Source organism: Ranitomeya imitator, chromosome 3 (genome assembly GCF_032444005.1).
Source record: "Ranitomeya imitator isolate aRanImi1 chromosome 3, aRanImi1.pri, whole genome shotgun sequence".
NCBI classification, from domain to species: Eukaryota; Metazoa; Chordata; class Amphibia; order Anura; family Dendrobatidae; genus Ranitomeya; species Ranitomeya imitator.
The window spans coordinates 254,752,332-254,775,126 of record NC_091284.1 but is presented as its reverse complement, the minus strand read 5'-3'; the positions used below and the strand labels follow the sequence as shown (position 1 = coordinate 254,775,126).

The 22,795-nt window shown below is 45.6% G+C and overlaps 1 protein-coding gene across 2 annotated transcripts in view; it reads right to left on the bottom strand.

Moving 5' to 3' along the window:
- Nucleotides 1-22,795, bottom strand: part of ACACA (acetyl-CoA carboxylase alpha) — a 575,142-nt gene that overhangs the window by 403,656 nt on the left and 148,691 nt on the right. For both annotated transcript variants that reach the window (XM_069756397.1, XM_069756396.1), the window contains exons 26-28: nt 14,882-14,995; nt 14,679-14,792; nt 7,611-7,700 (exon numbers count right to left, since the gene is read on the bottom strand). In XM_069756397.1, coding sequence (XP_069612498.1) covers nt 7,611-7,700; nt 14,679-14,792; nt 14,882-14,995 — 318 coding nt within the window. The remainder of the gene's footprint in view (nt 1-7,610; nt 7,701-14,678; nt 14,793-14,881; nt 14,996-22,795) is intronic.

The window sequence follows — 22,795 nt, the reverse complement described above, 5'->3', positions numbered from 1 at the left end:
GCGGCCCCAGGAAGATGGCCGCCCCCACCGATGACAGGGGGTAATAGCGCAGATCGCGGGCTGCTTCTTCACGTGCGCGCAGTGGATTCGTCACTGCGACATGCGCACACCACTACGCCATCAACGGAAAGCTGGGGAAGAAAAGAGCGATGTCACCACGCCCACCTGACCTGACCAGCCTGATTGACAGGCAAAAACGGCGACTTTGGTAATGTATTTCGCAGCATAGGGGGGGAATCAGGGTACACTACATACACTATTGTAACGCACAGCGCAGGCCCTATTTAACAGTATTCATATCTCAATCTGAAAAAACGGGGTGACAGGTTCCCTTTAAGACAAATTAAATGAAGAAAATACTATCAAATAATTTGTGTTTGCAATCATTTTCAGGAAGAAAATGAGTATTATCTGACAGAATTGCAGGGGTGTCAATACTTTTGGCCATGACTGTACTACGTAGCTGTGCTATATACTCAGTGGGCTGTGGTATATACTACATGGGCTGTGCTATATACTACGTGGCTGTGCAATATACTACGTGGCTGTGCAATATACTATGTGGCTGTGCTATTTACTACGTGGGCTGTTATATACTACGTGGCCGGCCGCGAGCAATCAGCGATAGGCGCAGTCCGGTCGGCCGAATCCTGTGTATTCAATGTACTATTGTAAAATCTTCATAAATAAACTTCATACATATTCTAGAATACCCAATGCGTTAGAATCGGGCTACCATCTAGTGTCCCATAAGGAGAGAAGAACGCCGATTTCTATGATGATATACGGAACAATGTTTCTCATAAATGCCCGTACTTTTGATTGACGCAAAGTGTGTTAAAAATCCAGTTCAGTTTTAATATTTAAAGGTACCTTCACACTGAGCAACTTTAGAACGATAACGATAGCGATCCGTGACGTTGCAGCGTCCTGGATAGCGATATCATTGTGTTTGACAAGCAGCAGGGATCAGGATCCTGCTGTGACATCGCTGGTCGGAGCTAGAAGGCCAGAACTTTATTTCGTCGCTGGATCACCCGCTGTCATCGCTGGATCGGCGTGTGTGACGCCGATCCAGCGATGTGTTCACTTGTAACCAGGGTAAACATCGGGTTACTAAGCGCAGGGCCGCCCTTAGTAACCCGACATTTACCCTGGTTACCATTGAAAAGTAAAAAAAAAAAAAACACAACATACTCACATTCCGGTGTCTGTCACGTCCCCCGCCTTCAGCTTCCCGCACTGACTGTGAGCGCCGGCCGTAAAGCACAGCTGCGACGTCACCGCTGTACTTTGCTTTACGGCCGGCGCTGACACAGTCAGTGCGGGAAGCTGAAGCCGGGGGACGTGACAGACACCGGAATGTGAGTATGTTGTGTTTTTTTTGTTTTTTTTTTACATTTACAATGGTAACCAGGGTAAATATCGGGTTACTAAGCGCGGCCCTGCGCTTAGTAACCCGATGTTTACCCTGGTTACCCGGGGACTTCGGCTTCGTTGGTTGCTGGAGAGCTGTCTGTGTGACAGCTCCCCAGCGACCACACAACGACTTACCAACGATCACGGCCAGGTCATATCGCTGGTCGTGATCGTTGGTAAATCGTTTAGTGTAACGGTACCTTAAAGGTACCGTCACATTTAGCGACGCTCCAGCAATATAGACAACGATCCGCCCTAAACTAGATCGCTGGAGCATCACTGTTAGGTCGCTGTAGAGATGTCAAACACAGCAACTCCAGAACGATGCAGGAGCGATCCGGTGACGTACTTATCGTTCTCACTGGTTGTTAGCTCTGTGAAAAAACATTGCAGGCATTGTTGCTTTTGCTGTCAGACATGACGAATCATGCCGACCTGACGACCAAATAAAGTTCTGGATTTTCAGCGACGACCAGCGATGTCACAGCAGGATCCTGATCGCTGCTGCGTGTCAAACACAACGAGATCGCTATCCAGGACGCTGCAACATCACGGATCGTTGTCGTTCTCGTTGTAAAGTTGCTCAGTGTGAAGGTACCTTAAGTCTTTCCACCGGTTATCTATCCTGCTATCTATTCACCTGTTAGATCCCCTGGAGCTCTAAATCCTATTGTATTCCACAAGTTTTTGCTTAAATGGCAGAAGTAAAGGTACCTTCACACATAACGATATTGTTAACGATATCGTTGCATTTTGTGACGTAGCAACGATATCGTTAATGAAATCGTTATGTGTGACAGCGACCAACGATCAGGCCCCTGCTGGGAGATCGTTGGTCGCTGAACAAAGTCCAGAACTTTATTTCGTCGCTGGATCTCCCGCGGACATCGCTGGATCGGCGTGTGTGACACCGATCCAGCGATGTCTTCACTGGTAACCAGGGTAAACATCGGGTAACTAAGCGCAGGGCCGCGCTTAGTAACCCGATGTTTACCCTGGTTACCATCCTAAAAGTAAAAAAAACAAACAGTACATACTTACCTAACGCTGTCTGTCCCCGGCGCTGTGCTCTGCACTCCTCCTGTACTGTCTGTGTGAGCGTCGGTCAGCCGGAAAGCAGAGCGGTGACGTCACCGCTCTGCTTTCCGGCCGCTGTGTTCACACAGACAATACAGGAGGAGTGCAGAGAAGCAGAGCGCCGGGGACAGACAGCGTTAGGTAAGTATGTACTGTTTGTTTTTTTTACTTTTAGGATGGTAACCAGGGTAAACATCGGGTTACTAAGCGCGGCCCTGCGCTTAGTTACCCGATGTTTACCCTGGTTACCGGCATCGTTGGTCGCTGGAGAGCGGTCTGTGTGACAGCTCTCCAGCGACCAAACAGCGACGCTGCAGCGATCCGGATCGTTGTCGGTATCGCTGCAGCGTCGCTTAACGTGAAGGGGCCTTAACAACGGCAGAAAAAGTCCATTCTGACTGCAAATTAATTCTGAAGGAGTATTCCGGAGAATGCTTGTTCACAATTGTGAGAAGCTGGCCTTGTTCAAAATACTATTGGATGATTGGATTTAATGAGGAATCCGCGGCTCTAAGGGATTCAGACTTTTTCCAGCACCAAACACCGGTTACGTCAGTCTTATTGTTGTGTTCTATTAGAAATTTGCTTGCTGTGTTTTATTAGAGCAGTGATGGGCAACGTATGAGCTTGGTGTGTCAAAATTAGCCAAAAAACAGAACATAACTAGGGTGGCATGTCACTTCGAGAAAAAAATAAATTATTTCATGATATTTATAGGTTAAATAACAAAAATGTATAGTTGTTAAATACAGTGGGTACGGAAAGTATTCAGACCCCTTTAAATTTTTCACTGTTTCATTGCAGCCATTTGGAAATTCAAAAAGTTAATTTTTTTGTTCACATTTATGTACACTCTGCACCCATCTTGACTGAAAAACAGAAATGTAGAAATTTTTGCAAATTTAATGAAAAAGAAAAAGTGAAATATTACATGGTCATAAGTATTCAGACCCTTTGCTCATTATAGAGTAAGAATACATTATAGAGTAAGATTGTGGCCCGATTCTAACGCATCGGGTATTCTAGAATATGCATGTCCCCGTAGTATATGGACAATGATGATTCCAGAATTCGCGGCAGACTGTGCCCGTTGCTGATTGGTCGAGGCAACCTTTATGACATCATCATCGCCATGGCAACCATTATGACATCTACGTCGATACTGTGCCCGTCGCTGATTGGTCGAGGCGAATTCGCGGCAGACTGTGCCCGTCGCTGATTGGTCGAGGCAACCTTTATGACATCATCGTTGCCATGCTGTGCCCGTCTCTGATTGGTCGAGGCCGCCAGGCCTAGCGCATCGGGTATTCTAGAATATGCATGTCCCCGTAGTATATCGTCGCCATGGCAACCATTATGACATCTATGACATTTTTTATTCATATTTTTTGGTCCTTTTGTGAAGGTTTTTCATTTTGGTATTCTTATTGTTGTTCCTTCATGGTCCTGTTAGGGATATTATTTGGTGTGGTTTTTTTTTTCATTATTGAGTAGAAGCACCCTTTTAAGCCAGTACAGCTATGAGTCTTCTTGGGAATGATGCCACAAGATTTTAACACCTGGATTTGGAGATCCTCTCCGGTTCCATAAGGTTGGATGGTGAACGTTGGTGGACAGCCATTTTCAGGTCTCTCCAGAGATGCTCAATTGGGTTTAGATCAGGGCTCTGGGCTCAGGGCTCTGGAGTCTGCACTATGCTGCAAGATGGCGTTCCTTATGTAAATTAAGATGGCTGCTGCTATTTGTAATGGCGGGAAAGGGCACCCACAGGCCCTTACCTCTCCCAGAGTCCTCATCACTTATCTCAATAATGATGGCCAATTAGAAATCCACGACACCCCAGAACAGTAGATTGGATGATGGTTGCTGTGGTTATGTGGTTGCTGCTCCGATGGCCGGAAATGAGGTCAAAGGTTCCCTAACGGCCTAACGGAAGTCCCAGAACTAGACTCTCTGTGCCAGAGTTCAGTTGTTTTGGTCTACAGACCTCCGGCACAGAGTATTTACACTACACTACAGCAAATGTTTTATCCTTGGCTAGAGATGGGCGGAACCCTAGATGTTCCAGAACATCTAGATGTACCAGAACAGTACCCGGACCCCATTCACTTGAATGGGGGCCAGAACATCCATGTGCATGACAGTGCAGCAAACACCGCTTCTGATCGGCGGTGAAATCATTCCCGCCTGTGAAAGAGCCTCTCAGCGTGAGCGCTCAGCTGTGATCGGAGGTATAACGTTTTCCTCCAGTCATTGGTGTCAGCTGATGAGACTACTGATCCCATCATCTGACACCTGCTGCCGCTAATAAAAGTTAAAGCAGTTGCTGCGGATGGGAGAATTCATCAGCCACTTCTACGCTGTAAATAAATAATTTAAAAAAAATGGTGTTGGGTTCCCCTGTATTTTTGATAACCAGCCAGGCAAAACTCACAGCTGGGCTGCAACCCTCAGCTATCGGCTTCAATAAGGCTGGTTATCAAGAATAGAGGGGTCCCCACGCTGTGATTTTAAATTATTTAAATAAATAATTTTAAAAAATGGCATGGGGTCCCCCCCATTTTTGATAACCAGCCTTGCTAAAGCAGACAGCTGGGGCTGGTATTCTCAGGTTGGTAAGGGGAATGGATATTGCACCCCCAGCCTAAAAATAGCAGCCCACAGCTGCCCAGAAAAGGCACATCTATTAGATGCGCCAATTCTGGCTCTTTGCCTGGGCTCCTCCCACTTGCCCTGTAGTGGTGGCAAGTGGGGTTCATATTTGTGGGGTTGATGTCACCTTTGTATTGTCAGGTGACCTCAAACCCACGGCTTAGTAATGGAGAGGCATCTATAAGACACCTATCTATTACTAATCCTATGAATGAATTGAAATAAGACTAAACACAGTTTTTGCCTATTCCACTGAAGCCCTCGGTCTCCTGTAATAAAACCAAAATAATAAAACAACAATGTATCATACCTGTCTGTCGCTCTGTCCCACGCCGTAATCTATGTCTGGGGGATAAACAGTTTTCAACCTGGACAGTGCCAAGATGCAACCGTCCAGGCTGAGAACCACTTATGACTGAACTGCTGCAAGCGCAGCCTCAGAGACCGGTGGTGACATCATCTAGGTTACCTCTGGTCAGTGAGGCTCCGTTCCCAGCCGGTCTGAACTGCTGTGACCTCGGTGACATCTCCGCTAGCACCGCCGCTCCTGCTCTCACTGTTATTAGCAGCAGCAGGTGTCGGATGTTGGGATCAGTAGTCCCATCAGCTGAAACCAGTGACCAGAGGTAAACTTTATACCTCCTATCACAGCTGAGCTCTCACGCTGTCTTGACAGCGTGGGAACCACGGTTCTCTGACCAACAGGGATGATTGCACCGCCGATTATAAGCCGTGTTTGCCGCACTGCCAAGCACATGACAGCGTGACAAACACCCAGTGTTCGAGCAGCCTAACCCGAACAGTAGCATGGACTTCCTGAAGAAGTACGTGTTCGGTGTCCGTGTCCGAACAGTAAGTGTTTGGTACAGACGCCGAACTTTACAGTTCGGGTTCGCCCATCTCTATCCTCGGCTACTGAACCTGGCCTTGCAGGAGCCGAGGATGATATGTCCTTCTCAGCATGGGGCCCCATGCTTCTCTGAATGCGGCCGCGTGTCATCAAAAATGGCCAGTGCTGACACGTGTCATAGGTTCGTCATCATGGTATTAGAGATTCGCTAGCTCGTTAGTTCAGCCTCAGTAATTAATGTTTCCATTCAATGACAGTAAGCAGAGGAAAAATAAATGATGCGCACTCGGTTGTTCAAGAGGTGCAGGCTGAACTGTAAGGATATGTTTCCACGGTCCGTATCGGCAGCGCTTTGGACGCAACTCCGTCCAAAGCGCTGCCGGCTTTTGTATGAGCGGTGAGTGTGTTCATTGAACCATGCGGAATCACCGCATCCTATACATTGGACTGTGATGTTTATCTTGCGGAGACTGAGCGTTTCCGCAAGATAAATTCACGTACTGAGGTCTAGATAGATGCGCCACATGTCTGTTTACAAAGGGAAGCCGGAGGCGTCCCTGCACTCATAGTGGAGATGGGATTTCATAAAATCCCAACCACTATGTTGTAACGTCTGGCCGCTGCGGATTGGACGCTAAGGCTGTACGCAGCATCCAATCCACAGCGAATACTGATCATGGAAACATACCCTAAATACCTCCACCAAAGTAGTTAGCTTTGGGGAGGAGGGGGTGAACACTTCTGCCCATTCAGGGGGTTGATCCCAGGGAGGGAGAACAATAAGCCATAAGTTTAGTTAGGGAGTTGGTGCAGTGATGTAAAGGGGCGAGGATCTATTGCTGAGGTCCTGGTGCTCATGTATGGATGGCCCATAGAGTTTGGAGATCGGTTGCCGGCCTCGCTGGACACACATGCTACAGATGTGGGATCTATCCTCTGGATTTGAGGAACTATCTGAAGGACTGTTGCTGCTGTATACATGTGCTATGGTCGTGTTATCTGTTGTCTCGAGGAGCATGGACTGTGACTACAGACTATACTGGCGGGAGATACGAAATCTGTGGGCCAACCAAAAATTGGGAAACAGTATCGCTCAGAACGGGGGCAGTGGAACTACCGACCCTGGGGAGGAGATCTTGTGGACAACATGGGACAATGCTTTTTCTCCATCTATCCGGAGTCGTTGTAAAACCATGAAAGTAAGGAATAAAAAATAGTTGCATCGTTAATCTGCCTAGGTGAATAAGCAAAATGCTTGTTCGTCCGGTGAAATTATCTTTTGTGCTGTACAAAAAATCATTGAGAATAATGGCAGCCTATGGGCTTTCATTTAAGCAATCTATTACAGATCATTAAGTGAGCATCATTAATTGTGGTCTGCCTGCATTAGTTTAATGCTGGTTGGTTCGTGTAAAGGAACCTTTAGTACAGCACATCATCAACGCCACAGTAGAGACACAGCATTGCCACTTACCTTACTCCCTTTCTCACAAAGTTCCTTGAATAAGATACTACTTTAAAAAGTTGCATTTGGGTTAAATATAACTTTACATTTTAAATACATTAAATCTTGAATCCTATAGCCAAGGACATGAAAAAAAAAAACATTTACCTCTAAGGCAGCCATTCTGACCACTTGGTTGCTGTGGTAAAAGAAGTTAGGAAGGACATCGAAGATGGATGTTTCAGACAGAATAAGTTTCTTAAAAGAAAAACAAGCCTGAAGTCAGTGCTCTGATACACAAAAGAGAATAAACATTACATACTAGCTGAAACAAGAATACAAAACAAATGACCCACCAAACTTAACCCCTTCATGACCCAGCCTATTTTGACCTTAAAGACCTTGCCGTTTTTTGCAATTCTGACCAGTGTCCCTTTATGAGGTAATAACTCAGGAACGCTTCAACGGATCCTAGCGGTTCTGAGATTGTTTTTTCGTGACATATTGGGCTTCATGTTAGTGGTAAATTTAGGTCAATAAATTCTGCGTTTATTTGTGATAAAAAACGGAAATTTGGCGAAAATTTTGCAATTTTCACATTTTGAATTTTTATTCTGTTAAGCCAGAGAGATATGTGACACAAAATAGTTAATAAATAACATTTCCCACATGTTTACTTTACATCAGCACAATTTTGGAAACAAAATTTTTTTTTGTTAGGAAGTTATAAGGGTTAAAATTTGACCAGCGATTTGTCATTTTTACAACGAAATTTACAAAACCATTTTTTTTAGGGACCACCTCACATTTGAAGTCAGTTTGAGGGGTCTATATGGCTGAAAATACCCCAAAGTGACACCATTCTAAAAACTGCACCCCTCAAGTTGCTCAAAACCACATTCAAGAAGTTTATTAACCCTTCAGGTGCTTCACAGCAGCAGAAGCAACATGGAAGGAAAAAATGAACATTTAACTTTTTAGTCACAAAAATTATCTTTTAGCAACAATTTTTTTATTTTCCCAATGGTAAAAGGAGAAACTGAACCACGAAAGTTGTTGTCCAATTTGTCCTGAGTACGCTGATACCTCATATGTGGGGGTAAACCACTGTTTGGGCGCACGGCAGGGCTTGGAAGGGAAGGAGCGCCATTTGACTTTTTGAATCAAAAATTGGCTGCACTCTTTAGCGGACACCATGTCACGTTTGGAGAGCCCCCGTGTGCCTAAAAATTGGAGCTCCCCCACAAGTGACCCCATTTTGGAAACTAGACGCCCCAAGGAACTTATCTAGATGCATAGTGAGCACTTTGAACCCCCAGGTGCTTCACAAATTGATCCGTAAAAATGAAAAAGTACTTTTTTTTCACAAAAAAATTCTTTTAGCCTCAATTTTTTCATTTTCACATGGGCAACAGGATAAAATGGATCCTAAAATGTGTTGGGCAATTTCTCCTGAGTACGCCGATACCTCATATGTGGGGGTAAACCACTGTTTGGGCACATGGTAAGGCTCGGAAGGGAAGGAGCGCCATTTGACTTTTTGAATGAAAAATTATTTCCATCGTTAGCGGACACCATGTCGCGTTTGGAGAGCTCCTGTGTGCCTAAACATTGGCGCTCCCCCACAAGTGACCCCATTTTGGAAACTAGACCCCCCAAGGAACTTATTTAGATGCCTAGTGAGCACTTTAAACCCTCAGGTGCTTCACAAATTGATCTGTAAAAATGAAAAAGTACTTTTTTTTCACAAAAAAATTCTTTTCGCCTCAATTTTTTCATTTTCACATGGGCAGTAGGATAAAATAGATCATAAAATTTGTTGGGCAATTTCTCCCGAGTACGCCGATACCTCATATGTGGGGGTAAACCAGTGTTTGGGCACACGGCAGGGCTCGGAAGGGAAGGCGCGCCATTTGACTTTTTGAATGGAAAATTAGCTCCAATTGTTAGCGGACACCATGTCGCGTTTGGAGAGCCCCTGTGTGCCTATGCATTGGAGCTCCCCCACAAGTGACCCCATTTTGGAAACTAGACCCCCCAAGGAACTTATATAGATGCATATTGAGCACTTTAAACCCCCAGGTGCTTCACAGAAGTTTATAACGCAGAGCCATGAAAATAAAAAATAATTTTTCTTTCCTCAAAAATGTTTTTTTTAGCCTGGAATTTCCTATTTTGCCAAGGATAATAGGAGAAATTGGACCCCAAATATTGTTGTCCAGTTTGTCCTGAGTACGCTGATACCCCACATGTGGGGGTAAACCACTGTTTGGGCGCACGGCAGGGCTCGGAAGGGATGGCACGCCATTTGGCTTTTTAAATGGAAAATTAGCTCCAATCATTAGCGGACACCATGTCACGTTTGGAGAGCCCCTGTGTGCCTAAACATTGGAGATCCCCCAGAAATGACCCCATTTTGGAAACTAGACCCCCAAAGGAACTAATCTAGATGTGTGGTGAGGACTTTGAACCCCCAAGTGCTTCACAGAAGTTTATAACGCAGAGCCATGAAAATAAAAATAAAAAATTATTTTCTCAAAAATGATCTTTTAGCCTGCAATTTTTTATTTTACAAAGGGTAACAGGAGAAATTTGACCCCAAAAGTTGTTGTCCAGTTTCTCCTGAGTACGCTGATACCCCATATTTGGGGGTAAACCACTGTTTGGGCACATGCCGGGGCTCGGAAGTGAAGTAGTGACATTTTGAAATGCAGACTTTGATGGAATGCTCTGTGGGCGTCACGTTGCGTTTGCAGAGCCCCTGATGTGGCTTAACAGTAGAAACCCCCCACAAGTGACCCCATTTTGGAAACTAGACCCCGAAAGGAACTTATCTAGATGTGTGGTGAGCACTTTGAACCCCCAAGTGCTTCATAGAAGTTTATAATGCAGAGCCGTGAAAATAATAAATACGTTTTCTTTCCTCAAAAATAATTATTTAGCCCAGAATTTTTTATTTTCCCAAGGGTTACAGGAGAAATTGGACCCCAAAAGTTGTTGTCCAGTTTCTCCTGAGTACGCTGATACCCCATGTGTGGGGGTAAACCACTGTTTGGGCACACGTCGGGGCTCAGAAGGGAAGTAGTGACTTTTGAAATGCAGACTTTGATGGAATGGTCTGCGGGCGTCACATTGCGTTTGCAGAGCCCCTGGTGTGCCTAAACAGTAGAAACCCCCCACAAGTGACCCCATTTTAGAAACTAGACCCCCCAAGGAACTTATCTAGATATGTGGTGAGCACTTTGAACCCCCAAGTGCTTCACAGACGTTTACAACGTAGAGCCGTGAAAATAAAAAAATCATTTTTCTTTCCTCAAAAATGATGTTTTAGCAAGCATTTCTTTATTTTCACAAGGGTAACAGGAGAAATTGGACCCCAGTAATTGTTGCGCAGTTTGTCCTGAGTATGCTGGTACCCCATATGTGGGGGTAAACCACTGTTTGGGTGCACGTCGGGGCTCGGAAGTGAGGGAGCACCATTTGACTTTTTGAATACAAGATTGGCTGGAATCAATGGTGGCGCCATGTTGCGTTTGGAGACCCCCTGATGTGCCTAAACAGTGGAAACCCCTCAATTCTAACTCCAACACACCCCTAACCCTTATCCCAACTGTAGCCGTAACCCTAATCACAACCCTAACCCCAACACACCCGTAACCACAACCCTAACCCCAACACACCCCTAACCCTAACCACAACCCTAATTCCAACCCAACCCTAGCCCTAAGGCTATGTGCCAACGTTGCGGATTCGTATGAGATTTTTCAGCACCATTTTTGAAAAATCCGCGGGTAAAAGGCACTGCGTTTTACCTGCGGATTTACCGCGGATTGCCAGTGTTTTTTGTCCGGATTTCACCTGCGGATTCCTATTGAGGAACAGGTGTAAAATGCTGCGGAATCCGCACAAAGAATTGACATGCTGCGGAAAATACAACGCAGCGTTCCCGCGCGGTATTTTCCGCACCATGGGCACAGCGGATTTGGCTTTCCATATGTTTACATGGTACTGTAAACCTGATGGAACACTGCTGCGGATCCGCAGCCAAATCCGCACCGTGTGCACATAGCCTAATTCTAAAGGTATGTGCACACGCTGCGGAAAACGCTGCGGATCCGCAGCAGTTTCCCATGAGTTTACAGTTCAATGCAAACCTATGGAAAACAAAAATCGCTGTACACATGCTGCGGAAAAACTGCACGGAAACGCAGCGGTTTACATTCCGCAGCATGTCACTTCTTTCTGCGGATTCCGCAGCGGTTTTACAACTGCTCAAATAGAAAATCGCTGTTGTAAAACCGCATTGAAATGCGCAGAAAAAACATGGTAAATCCGCCATAAATCCGCAGCGGTTTAGCACTGTGGATTTATCAAATCCGCAGCGGAAAAATCCGCAGAGGACCAGAATATATGTGCACATTCCTAACCCAACCCCTAAGGCTACGTTCACATTAGCGTTACGGTAATGTGCGTCGCTGTTGCGTCGGCGACGCAGCGGCGACGCGCCCCTATGTTTAACATAGGGGACGCGTGCGTTGTTTTGGTGGCGTTTTTCGCCACGTGCGTCGTTTCCGCAAGAAAACGCTACATGTAGCATTTTCTGTGCGTCCGATTTTCGTCAAAAACGACGCACGCGTCGCAAAACGCGCGCGTTTGCGTGCGTTTTTCCGTGCGTCGCCGCTGCGTCGCTGACGCAACGGCGACGCGACGCTAATGTGAACGTAGACTAACCCTAACCCTACCCCTACTCCTAACCCTACCCCTAACCCTAGTTCTTACCCCAACCTTAGTGGAAAAAAAAAAATATATATTTTTTTTTATTGTCCCTACCTATGGGGGTGACAAAGGGGGGGGGGGGGGGGTCATTTACTTTTTTTTTTTTATTTTGATCACTGAGATATAACCTATCTCAGTGATCAAAATTCACTCTGGAACGAATCTGCCGGCCGGCAGATTCGGCGGGCGCACTGCATATGCGCCCGCCATTTTGGAAGATGGCGGCGCCCAGGAAAGAAGACGGATGGTCCCCGGGAGGCCAGGTAAGTATAAGGGGGGGGAGATCAGGGCACGGGGGGGGGGGGGGCGTCGGAGCACGGGGGGGGTGGATCGGAACACGGGGGGGTGGATTGGAGCACGGAGTGGGGGATCGCTGTGCGGGCGGGTGGATCGGAGCACGGGGGGGGAATCGCTGTGCAGGGGGGGGGATCGCTGTGCGGGGGGTGGGATCGGAGTGCGGGGGGGTTTGTTTGGAGCATGGGGGGTGTGATTGGAGCACGGGGGAGCGGGCAGGAGGACGGGGGAGCGGAGCACAGGACCGAGGGGAGCGGACCACAGATCGGGGGGCTGGGGGGGCCATCGGAGGGGTGGGGTGGGTGCACATTAGTGTGTCCAGCCATGGCCGATGATATTGCAGCATCGGCCATGGCTGGATTGTAATATTTCACCATTTTTTTAGGTGAAATATTACAAATCGCTCTGATTGGCAGTTTCACTTTCAACAGCCAATCAGAGCGATCGTAGCCACGAGGGGGTGAAGCCACCCCCCCTGGGCTAAACTACCACTCCCCCTGTCCCTGCAGATCGGGTGAAATGGGAGTTAACCCTTTCACCCGGCCTGCAGGGACGCGATCTTTCCATGACGCATATGCTGCGTCATGGGTCGGAATGGCACCGACTTTCATGACGCAGCGTATGCGTCAAAGGTCGGGAAGGGGTTAATATGCAAATTGCCTCTTCAGAGAAAAAGAGGACTTGAACTCTATAGCGCCACCTGTTGGAAGTAGCGATCCTACAAGTCACAATCAACTCTTTAACAAGTCGTGCCATATGACTTAGGATAAAAGCCAAATCAGTATCTCAATTCGCAGACACGGTGTTTCGGGCTGTTGGCCCTCGTCAGTGCGAAGCATGAGAACTGATTTGGCTAGGTGAGAGGCTCTGGACTGGGGTCTAAGGGGTATCGTTTCTCCTTATGGAGAGTGACATACCAGCTCTGGCTTGTCAAGGTAAGGAGGCTTATTTGCCATGCAATGCTCCTCTGGGAAATATAATATGCAAATTGCCTCTTCAAACCCCACCAAACTTAGACATCGAATTGCTCAACAGCCGAATTGCCCCTCCAACCGTGACACATGTTTCTCAGTAAGCAAGGTGTATTTTCAGGGTACATTTTTACATGCTGGAGATTTTGTTACATAAATTTGTGACTGAAAAGGAGTTTCATGCTTTTGAACTGGGTCATTTCAGACTAATGAAACATTAAATATCTACATCAAAATCTGCAGTGTATGAACTTGCCCTATAAAGAGAATTATATTTATGCGCCTGTCCACATCCAACATGCATATTAATATTCTCCAGGGAAAAGCAAAACATACAAATATTTCTAAACATTATGCAGCATTAATTCAAATCTATATATGTCAAAAGTCAAATAAAGGTGTATACATAATATAATCATAAAAGATAAGACATGTAATAGATTATAAACTACCTTATATAGTCTACATGAGGGACATGTTACCTTTACTGTATTCATCGTCACAATGATCCACTCTTTCGATATCACTTACAGCCAGGGTTCCCCAACTCCGGTCCTCAAGAGCCACCAACAGGTCATGTTTTCAGGAATTCCTTAGTATTGCCACCTGATGAAGGGGGCATGAGACCCCTGAAACGCGTTGAATAAAACCACTGGGAATCAACTATACTCTCCTGAAATTCATCTTAGGGGCAGCGCAGAACTTTAACTACAAATCTCCCTTTGAAGACATTATTTTCTCTGTTCGGTGAAGACCTGTGGATCTGCAGCAGCCGCTATCTATATGCTCTAATCTCATCCTAACCAGGTGAGCAAATTTGGTGTATATTCTCCTCTGTGTAACGTGGATAAGACCCTATTGTGCTCTTTGTCTCCCCATTGTTTTGCAATAATTACCTGCACAGGCAATTAATTCCATCACCTGTGCAATACTAAGGAGATCCTAAATACATCACCTGTTGGTGGCTCTTGAGGACCGGAGTTGGGGAGCACAGAGTCTTGCGCATTCCAATTTACCACAAAAGCAACATTCTATAGCTTCTTTTACAATATGTTAGAAAGAAATCTGGCCCTCTTCAGGTATATACATGAGTTTTATTATGGAATCGCAAACGATGCACTTTAATAACATTAGAATACCCCTTTAAGTACAACAGCAATTGTCATCAAGGCTATATGAACATGTCAGAAATTACCTGTAGATTTTCAATGCAAAACTGATGCCCATACATATCAATGGCAGACAAGAAAATGGATTCCACTTGGTTATGACGAAGCTCATAAGAAGGCAAATGTGAAGCAATAAGGACCTGGGATTTAAATATAAAAAGTTAATATTGCACCTAGAATGCCTATGAAATAGGTCTGGTTGCTTATAATTAGAAAATCAGATGCATACCTGACGGGCCCGCAGAGCTACTTTTGCATTGGTTGTTTTGCTCAGTTGAGTGAGCTCTGTTAAGATATTCAGCAACTCATCTGTTAATGTAGGGTCCCGTCCACATAACTGATCCTAAATATAAAGACATCTACAATAAGATTTTTTCCCATTTTAGGGGCAATTAAATACATTATTAGAACTGAGTGTATGTTACCAGATGGATTACCATATATCTTTGACCTTATTGTTAATCTTAGTCATAGACATTATATTAGAAAAAAACATGTAGACCGTATTTGGCTTCTGGTCAATAAAATTTTAGTCTAGGGATATATGCACATTAAATAAACACAAAAAGAATAACTCCACACAAATATATACACTCATGAAATGAATATCTGCAAAAGATACTATTACACATTTATGAATTCATAGAAATATACAAATGCTAGTAGAAATGATTAAAAACAAGTCAAAACAATAAGAGCAGGGTCATGACAAACGGTAATACATAACTAGAGGCAAACTATTTATATAATTGTCTTGTAATGTTTTCATTTCCTGTTCTGTCCAGATGTCATTGTATCCCAGAATTCCAAGCGGAGGAAATTCATCAACCGCCATATTGGGACATCCAAGTGATGGGTGTCTCAATATTGAAACTGCTGCTGGTAGCAACCTATTGCACGGTACCACCAGCGGAACACCGTCGCACCACACACACTGTATACGCCATACGCACCAGTCTCACAACCTCTTGCGCGGTACCACCAGCAGAACACAGTCGCGAACACGCCGCCGCTGGGATCAGCCGAATGATTCACTGGTCACCGCCATCTTTGTACAGGAGGAGAGCATGCGCAATTTTAATGTGACCGCCGCTATCTGTCTGCACAAAGATGGTGGCGGTCTGATTTACTGCGCGAATTCGGCGCAGGTGCAGTGAATTATTCGGTTGATCCCGGTGGCAGATGCGCGACGTGCCTACAGGCAGAGGATGCCGGTCACATTAAAGGGGTTTTCCCACGAACGAACGTTCATTTTAAAAATTGTCTGTGTCTGACTGTGTACTGAACATACCACAGCTCCTGGGCAGGGGAGGGAGCAAAAGACAATACTGACATTACAGCAGGGGATCACAGTGGATTCATTTTTGTGAGGTAAAATACCACCTGATGAAGGGGGCATGAGACCCCTGAAACGCGTTGAATAAAACCACTGGGAATCAACTATACTCTCCTGAAATTCATCTTAGCGGCAGCGCAGAACTTTAACTACAAATCTCCCTTTGAAGACATTATTTTCTCTGTTCGGTGAAGACCTGTGGATCTGCAGCAGCCGCTATCTATATGCTCTAATCTCATCCTAACCAGGTGAGCAAATTTGGTGTATATTCTCCTCTGTGTAACGTGGATAAGACCCTATTGCGCTCTTTGTCTCCCCATTGTTTTGCAATAATTACCTGCACAGGCAGGTGGCAGATGCGCGACGTGCCTACAGGCAGAGGATGCCGGTCACATTAAAGGGGTTTTCCCACGAACGAACGTTCATTTTAAAAATTGTCTGTGTCTGACTGTGTACTGAACATACCACAGCTCCTGGGCAGGGGAGGGAGCAAAAGACAATACTGACATTACAGCAGGGGATCACAGTGGATTCATTTTTGTGAGGTAAAATATTTCACCTCACAAAATGTATCCTCTGCGATCTCCTGCTGTAATGTCAGTATTGCCTTTTGCTTCCTCTCCTGCCCAGGAGCTGTGGTATGTTCAGTACCCGGTCAGACACAGACAATTTTTAAAATGAATTTTTGTTCGTGGGAAAACCCCTCTAAAAAACAAATATCAACGCCAACATGGCTCCTCATAAAAAGTGCGCTAATGACAATAAAAGGAAAGCAGCTAAGGCACAATGTCGAAGACAACAAAGGGCAAATGAGACTCTTGAAGAGCAACAGCATCGCTGGGACAAAAACAATGCATATAAGCATAGGCGTCAAGCACATGAATCCCCTGATGCAAAAGTCATTAGATTATCACAGGGTGCCATTAGGCAACAACAGCGCTGCATGCCTGCTCCCATCGTGACATTACCGCCCTCCCGATGCGATAGTGTTGGGCCTCCATCTAGTAATATATAAGATTCCATTTTCTTGTAGAGAACATTGAGTCTGCTCTGCCGATGTGCTGCTTGCATCACACCTATCGGAGTGCTGACAATTCAACTTCAATCTATGGCAACCTAGAACAGGAATAATATAGCTAAAATGTTTCTTTTAAAGGGAGTCTGTCAACCCAAACAGACAGTATAAACTAAGCACATAGCCTTCTGCCGAAACTTCTGTGTAATCAAATATGCTAATTAGCCTGCTCAGTGCATCCTTGGTGCGCCCAAGAGGCTCAGTGCATCCTTGCACCCACTGGGTTGCATGAGGGTCCTACCAATGGAACCCACATCTAGGTTGAGAGCAGGCTCTTATTGTGCACTGCTGGCAGTAGAGAGAGGTGGTCGGAATGCTCATACAAAAGAATGGGAATTCTAATCACCTCTCCATTGACCGTGACATGCATCAGGAACCCTTTCTGAAGATCTTTCCAGCAGGGGATCCAGGTGTGACACTGTGCAGGGACAAATTAAAATGAGACTGCAGCTAGCCCCTTTCACATGAATTAAGGTACACAGTCAGTTGTAGTGCTGTGCAAAGATAAAAGAATAAAGCGAAGGCTAAATATCATGGCTCAGTACCAAGATTGAAGCTGTAGTAGTGATCCGGCATGAGATAGACCAGGTTGAATTGCAAGCTGCATACACCTGCACTCTCAATTCCACCTTTACACAGAACGATATCGTTAACGATATCGTTGCTTTTTGTGACGTAGCAACGATATCGTTAAGGAAATCGTTATGTGTGACAGCGACCAACGATCAGGCCCCTGCTGGGAGATCGTTGGTCGCTGAGGAAAGTCCAGAACTTTATTTCGTCGCTGGATCTCCCGCTGACATCGCTGGGCCGCGCTTAGTAACCCGATGTTTACCATGGTTACCAGCGTAAACGTTAAAAAAACAAACACTACATACTTACCTTCAGCTGTCTGTCTCCGGCGCTCTGCTTCTCTGCACTCCTCCTGCATCCTGTGTCAGCGCCGGCCAGCCGGAAAGCACGGCGGTGACGTCACAGCGCTGCTTTCCGGCTGACCGGCGCTGACAGTGCAGAGGAAAACAGAGCGCCGGAGGACAGACAGCTGAAGGTTAGTATGTAGTGTTTGTTTTTTTAACGTTTACGCTGGTAACCATGGTAAACATCGGGTTACTAAGCGCGGCCCTGCGCTTAGTAACCCAATGTTTACCCTGGTTACCGGGGACCTCGGGATCGTTGGTCGCTGGAGAGCTGTCTGTGTGACAGCTCTCTAGCGACCAAACAGCGATGCTGCAGCGATCGACATCGTTGTCGGTATCGCTGCAGCGTCGCTTAGTGTGAAGGTACCTTGGGGTATAAGGCTGGAGTCACAGAAGTGTATGCTTTCTTGTGCAACACAATAGGGGTCGATTATGCAAGTGACACTCAGCTTAAACTCTGTCAAAGTGTCAGTGCACTGTGCTCCGATTCTCTTGCATGAGAGAATTGCAGCACAAGTGCAGAGGAGACAGAGTAACTTCTCCATCTCCTCCATTGCCGGCATCCGCAATAATCTGACTGCACTCCGATGACATCCAAGTGCACATGCACCCATAGACTTGTGTGGGTGAGTGCGATCCGATTCTGGGATGCAATCGTGGCATGCTGTGATTGTTTTTTCTCATTCCCATTTTTTTTTATAACGCACAACAAAAACAATAATATCAACAGGTTCATACGAACACACCATATGGCATAGTAACTACTGAAATAGAGAATTGTTTAGTTACATGAAAACAAACAACTCCACACGTATCAACAGTAGTTTACAAAAGACAATGGACAACCTGTTAAATTAAATAACAAGAAGGAGAAGAGAAAAGAGAAGAAATGTTTATAGGAACCATGATGACAAATCACTAGCGATTTGTTTTTTCATGCCGGATTAGCATTGAGAAAATATTAGCAGATCAGAGCTGCCCCATAATATAACATTGGGTCGAGTATTATGCAGTGTTTGATCACATAGCACTTCGCCGTGTTATACGCTCGTGCGAGTGAGCCCTTAAAGGGAATCTGTTACCCCAAAAATCATATGAGCTGCGCCCACCGGCATCAGGGGCTTATCTCCAGCATTCTGTAATGCTGTAGATAAGCCCCAGATGAAACCTGAAAGATAAGAAAAACAGCTTATGTTATACTCACCCTGGGGCGGTCGCGATGCGATCCGGGTCTGATGGGCGTCGCGGTCCGGGGCCTCCTATCTTCATTCGATGATGTCCTCTTCTTGTCTTCCTGCCGAGGCTCCGGCGCAGGCGTATTTTGTCTGCTCTGTTGAGTGCAGAGCAAAGTACTGCTGTGCGCAGGCGCCGGGCCTCTCTGACCTTTCCTGGCGCCTGCACACTGCAGTACTTGGCTCTGCCCTCAACAGAACAGACAAAATACGCCTGCGCCGGAGCCTCGGCAGGAAGACAAGAAGAGGACGTCATTGAATGAAGATTGGAGGCGCCGCACCCGGACCGCAGCGGGACCGCCCCCCAGGTGAGTATAATCTAACCTCTTCTTCTCATCTTTCAGGGTATGTGCACACATTCAGGTTTTTTCGCATTTTTTCGTGATAAAAATGCTATAAAAACACATTAAAAATGCAGACATATGCATCCTATCATTTAGAAAGCATTCTGCAATTTTTGTGCACATGATGCGTTTTTTTCTGCAAAAAAAAGGCATCACAGTAACAAAAAAGCAGCATGTTCATTAATTTTGCTGATTTTTTGCATTTTTCCCACTATTTAATGCATTGGGGAAAAAACGCACAAAAAACGCACAAAAAACGTGTAAAAAAAACGCAGGCGGATTTCCGGCAGAAATGTCCGTTTTTTGGCTGGAAATTTCTGCAAGAAAACCAGACATGTGCACATACCCTCAGGTTACATCGGGGGCTTTTATGCAACATTACAGAATGCTGTAGATAAGCCCCTGATGCCAGTGGCCTTAGCTCATATACGATTTTTGGGGTGACAGGTTCCCTTTAATGAACAATTCAGGCTAGGTCGCACGTAGAGCTGCAATTTTGATCCTGTTTAATAGCCAAGATTCATAACCATGATTCAGCCTGAAATATAGCTAATTGAAGTGCAGCACCATTCCATTCAGCCTCCTCCTACCTCATCCTCACATAGGCAATCATCAATAAGGTTTATACATCTTGTAGTACCAAGCAGATCTTTACCATAAAGTATGTTGTCCATTCCTTTAATGATACCCACTACAAGCTACAATCATATTACCAGGCTATCATTACAAAAAAAAAGTCTAATACATTTCTAACAGATTAAACAAATTTCAGGAAGTGAAAAATGACAGCGGCCAAAAACAATTAACTAGTTCCACACACACAAAATAAATTAATGCACAAAAAAAATAAAAATCATTATTTTTGGATAGGACATAGGGGTGACTTTTTACTACACCTCCAACAGTTCATAAGAAGCTGGAGTTATGATATTCCAGCTCTAGTTCTGAAATGTTGCATCCAAGACAGGGAACTAAAAAGTCATCTGTAAGGCTGCCTTCACAAAGCATTTTTGCCCACGTTTGTTGGTCCCGTTAAGATTAGGGTGTATGCACCGACAGTGACAACATCTGACGTGCATCATTTTCAGGCGTACATGCCTACCAGAGGAGGACACCCAGACGCGGTATACTTCAACTGAGAGTCTGCCTCCAGTAGGCGCATACACCCGAAAATGATGCATGCAGAGGACAAGCTGACACTGCCAGCACCAGTGCAGTCTATGGCCTTGTCGGCGCATCTCTCAAATCCTTCTTTGCAATGGGACCAACAAACGGGAGCAAAAACACTGTGTGGAAGGAGCCAAATACATTTATCTAAAAAAGACCTTATTCAATGCATTATATTCACTTTAGTCATTTATAATTTAAGGGCTTTTCCGGTCACCCCCCAAAAAATTATGATCTGGATGTTGCTTTAAAGGGAACCTGTCACCCCGTTTTTTCAAGAAGAGCTAAAAATAGCGTTAAATAGGGGCAGAGCTGGGCTTTACATTAGTGTATTTTGGAGCCGAACTCGGCTTTGGAGCCGAACCGAACTTTGGAGATGCGAACTCGGCTTCAGGAAAATGGCCGTCGAGATCGCCATCTGCGCACGCGCGGCATCCCGCGGCCATTTTCCTGAAGCCCCGGGAAGCCGAGAAGAACCATCTGCGCACGCGCGACCTCACAAAGATGGCCGCGCCCACCGATAAACGCCTGAATAGCACAGATCGCGCTATTTTCCTTGAAGCTGCGCAGTGGATTCGCCACTTGGACATGCGCACACCACTATGCCACCAACAGAGATCTGGGGGAGAAACAGCGCTGTCACCACGCCCATATGACCTGACCAGCGTGAGTGACAGCCCAAAACGGCGACTTTACAAAGGTATTTCGGCAGCATAGGTGGGGAATAAAGGCTCCAAAAATACACTAATGTAAAGCCCAGCTCTGCCCCTATTTAACGCTATTTTTAGCTCTTCTTGAAAAAACGGGGTGACAGGTTCCCTTTAATGTGTCCCAAAACTCTTCATTTTTGTTTAGTTTTTAGGTCACCCCCTCCAGCCTTCCTCACACTTCACCTAGTATGTCCTGACACTCTCCTGCCATCAGTAATGTTACATGTGGTGTCACCGGCGCCTCTGTACTACAGGGGGGCAATGAATCATACATTAGAGTCATTTATTATCATGTACTCTAGAACTCTGGAACAACCAGCGGCATCCCCTCTGGCCAAAGTCCCTATTTGTGAAACAGGAACACGTGGGCTACTTGCACAGTGAACAAGTCTGTAGGAAAATGTTCACACACCACCAAGAAACTTGAAGACACAAAAGAGCATAGTGGAACCAAAAACACTCTGTTTCAAAAAATCACAGTAATCCGCAAGTGCTAGTAAAAAGATGTAAAAAAAACAGGGTATTTGGTTGATACATTTTTTGCAAAAAATGTATACTAAGCTGCTCCACCAAAAGTCAAGGTATACCCATATCAGAGCAGTCCTAACTGATGTATGCAATCCATATCTGATGTATTTAAAAACCTGATCATCTGTATATTACCTGTGTGAACAGGGTTCAGAGAGGAAAAATCCATGTGGACATGCCGAGTGGAACAGCTTTTGTGCAGATAGCCCAAGAGGAGTGGTGGGTAACTCCCTAGTCTTGTAGACACAAGAGAACAATTACAGAAACAGGAACACATGGGCTACTTGCACAGTCAAAGTCTGTAGGAAAATGTTCACACACCACCAAGAACACAAAAGCTGTTCCACTCGGCATGTCCACATGGATTTTAAAAATAGTTATATACTCACCTTCCGTTGGCCCCCGCATCGAAGCGGTTACCGAGGAGCGGGAAAGGCCTGTTCTGGATCCGAGGGGCCGACGGACGGTGAGTACATAACGATTTTTTATTTTTTAATTATTTTTAACATTAGATCTTTTTACTATTGATGCTGCATAGGCAGCATCAATAGTAAAAAGTTGGTCACACAGGGTTAATAGCAGCGTTAATGGAGTGCGTTACACGCAGTCCATTAGCGCTGCCATTAACCCTGTGTGAGCGCTGACTGGAGGGGAGTACGGAGCGGGCACTGACTGTGGGGAGTAAGGAGCGGCCATTTTGCCACCAGACTGTGCCCGTCGCTGATTGGTCGTGGCTGTTTTGCCACGACCAATCAGCGACTTGGATTTCCATGACAGACAGAGGCCGCGACCAATGAATATCCGTGACAGACAGAAAGACAGAAGTGACCCTTA